The sequence below is a fragment of the Haliaeetus leucocephalus genome, unplaced genomic scaffold, assembly GCF_000737465.1.
Source record: "Haliaeetus leucocephalus isolate CR32 unplaced genomic scaffold, Haliaeetus_leucocephalus-4.0 Scaffold473, whole genome shotgun sequence".
NCBI lineage: Eukaryota > Metazoa > Chordata > Aves > Accipitriformes > Accipitridae > Haliaeetus > Haliaeetus leucocephalus.
The window spans coordinates 7370479-7370789 of record NW_010972909.1 but is presented as its reverse complement, the minus strand read 5'-3'; the positions used below and the strand labels follow the sequence as shown (position 1 = coordinate 7370789).

General features: G+C 63.7%; 1 protein-coding gene across 2 annotated transcripts in view; it reads right to left on the bottom strand.

The window, feature by feature from the left end:
- Nucleotides 1–168, bottom strand: part of ITPR2 (inositol 1,4,5-trisphosphate receptor, type 2) — a 267987-nt gene extending 267819 nt beyond the window's left edge. For both annotated transcript variants that reach the window (XM_010575416.1, XM_010575415.1), the window contains exon 1: nt 45–168. In XM_010575416.1, coding sequence (XP_010573718.1) covers nt 45–136 — 92 coding nt within the window. In that variant the 5' untranslated portion in view covers nt 137–168. The remainder of the gene's footprint in view (nt 1–44) is intronic.
- Between the last annotated feature and the right edge of the window lie 143 nt (nt 169–311).

Below are 311 nucleotides of genomic sequence, written 5' to 3'. Positions count from 1 at the left end.
CCCACACACCCCCACCGCCCCCCCAGCCCCGGCCCCTCACTCACCCCAGCGTGCTGATGAACCCGTTGACAGAGCCCTCGGCGTACAGGGACACGATGTCCCCGATGTACAGAAAGCTGGACATTTTCTCAGACATTTTGGCTCATTTTCAGCCGGATTTCGCACTCCTCCCCCTCAAAAAAAAACCAAATAAAAAATAAAACCAAACCGACCCGGGGGGGGGAGGCCGAAGAGACGAGGCGCGGCGAGGGCGGGCCGGGCCGGGCGCTCAGCGCGGCCCCTGTGGCGCGGCGCGGGCTGACATGATCGCG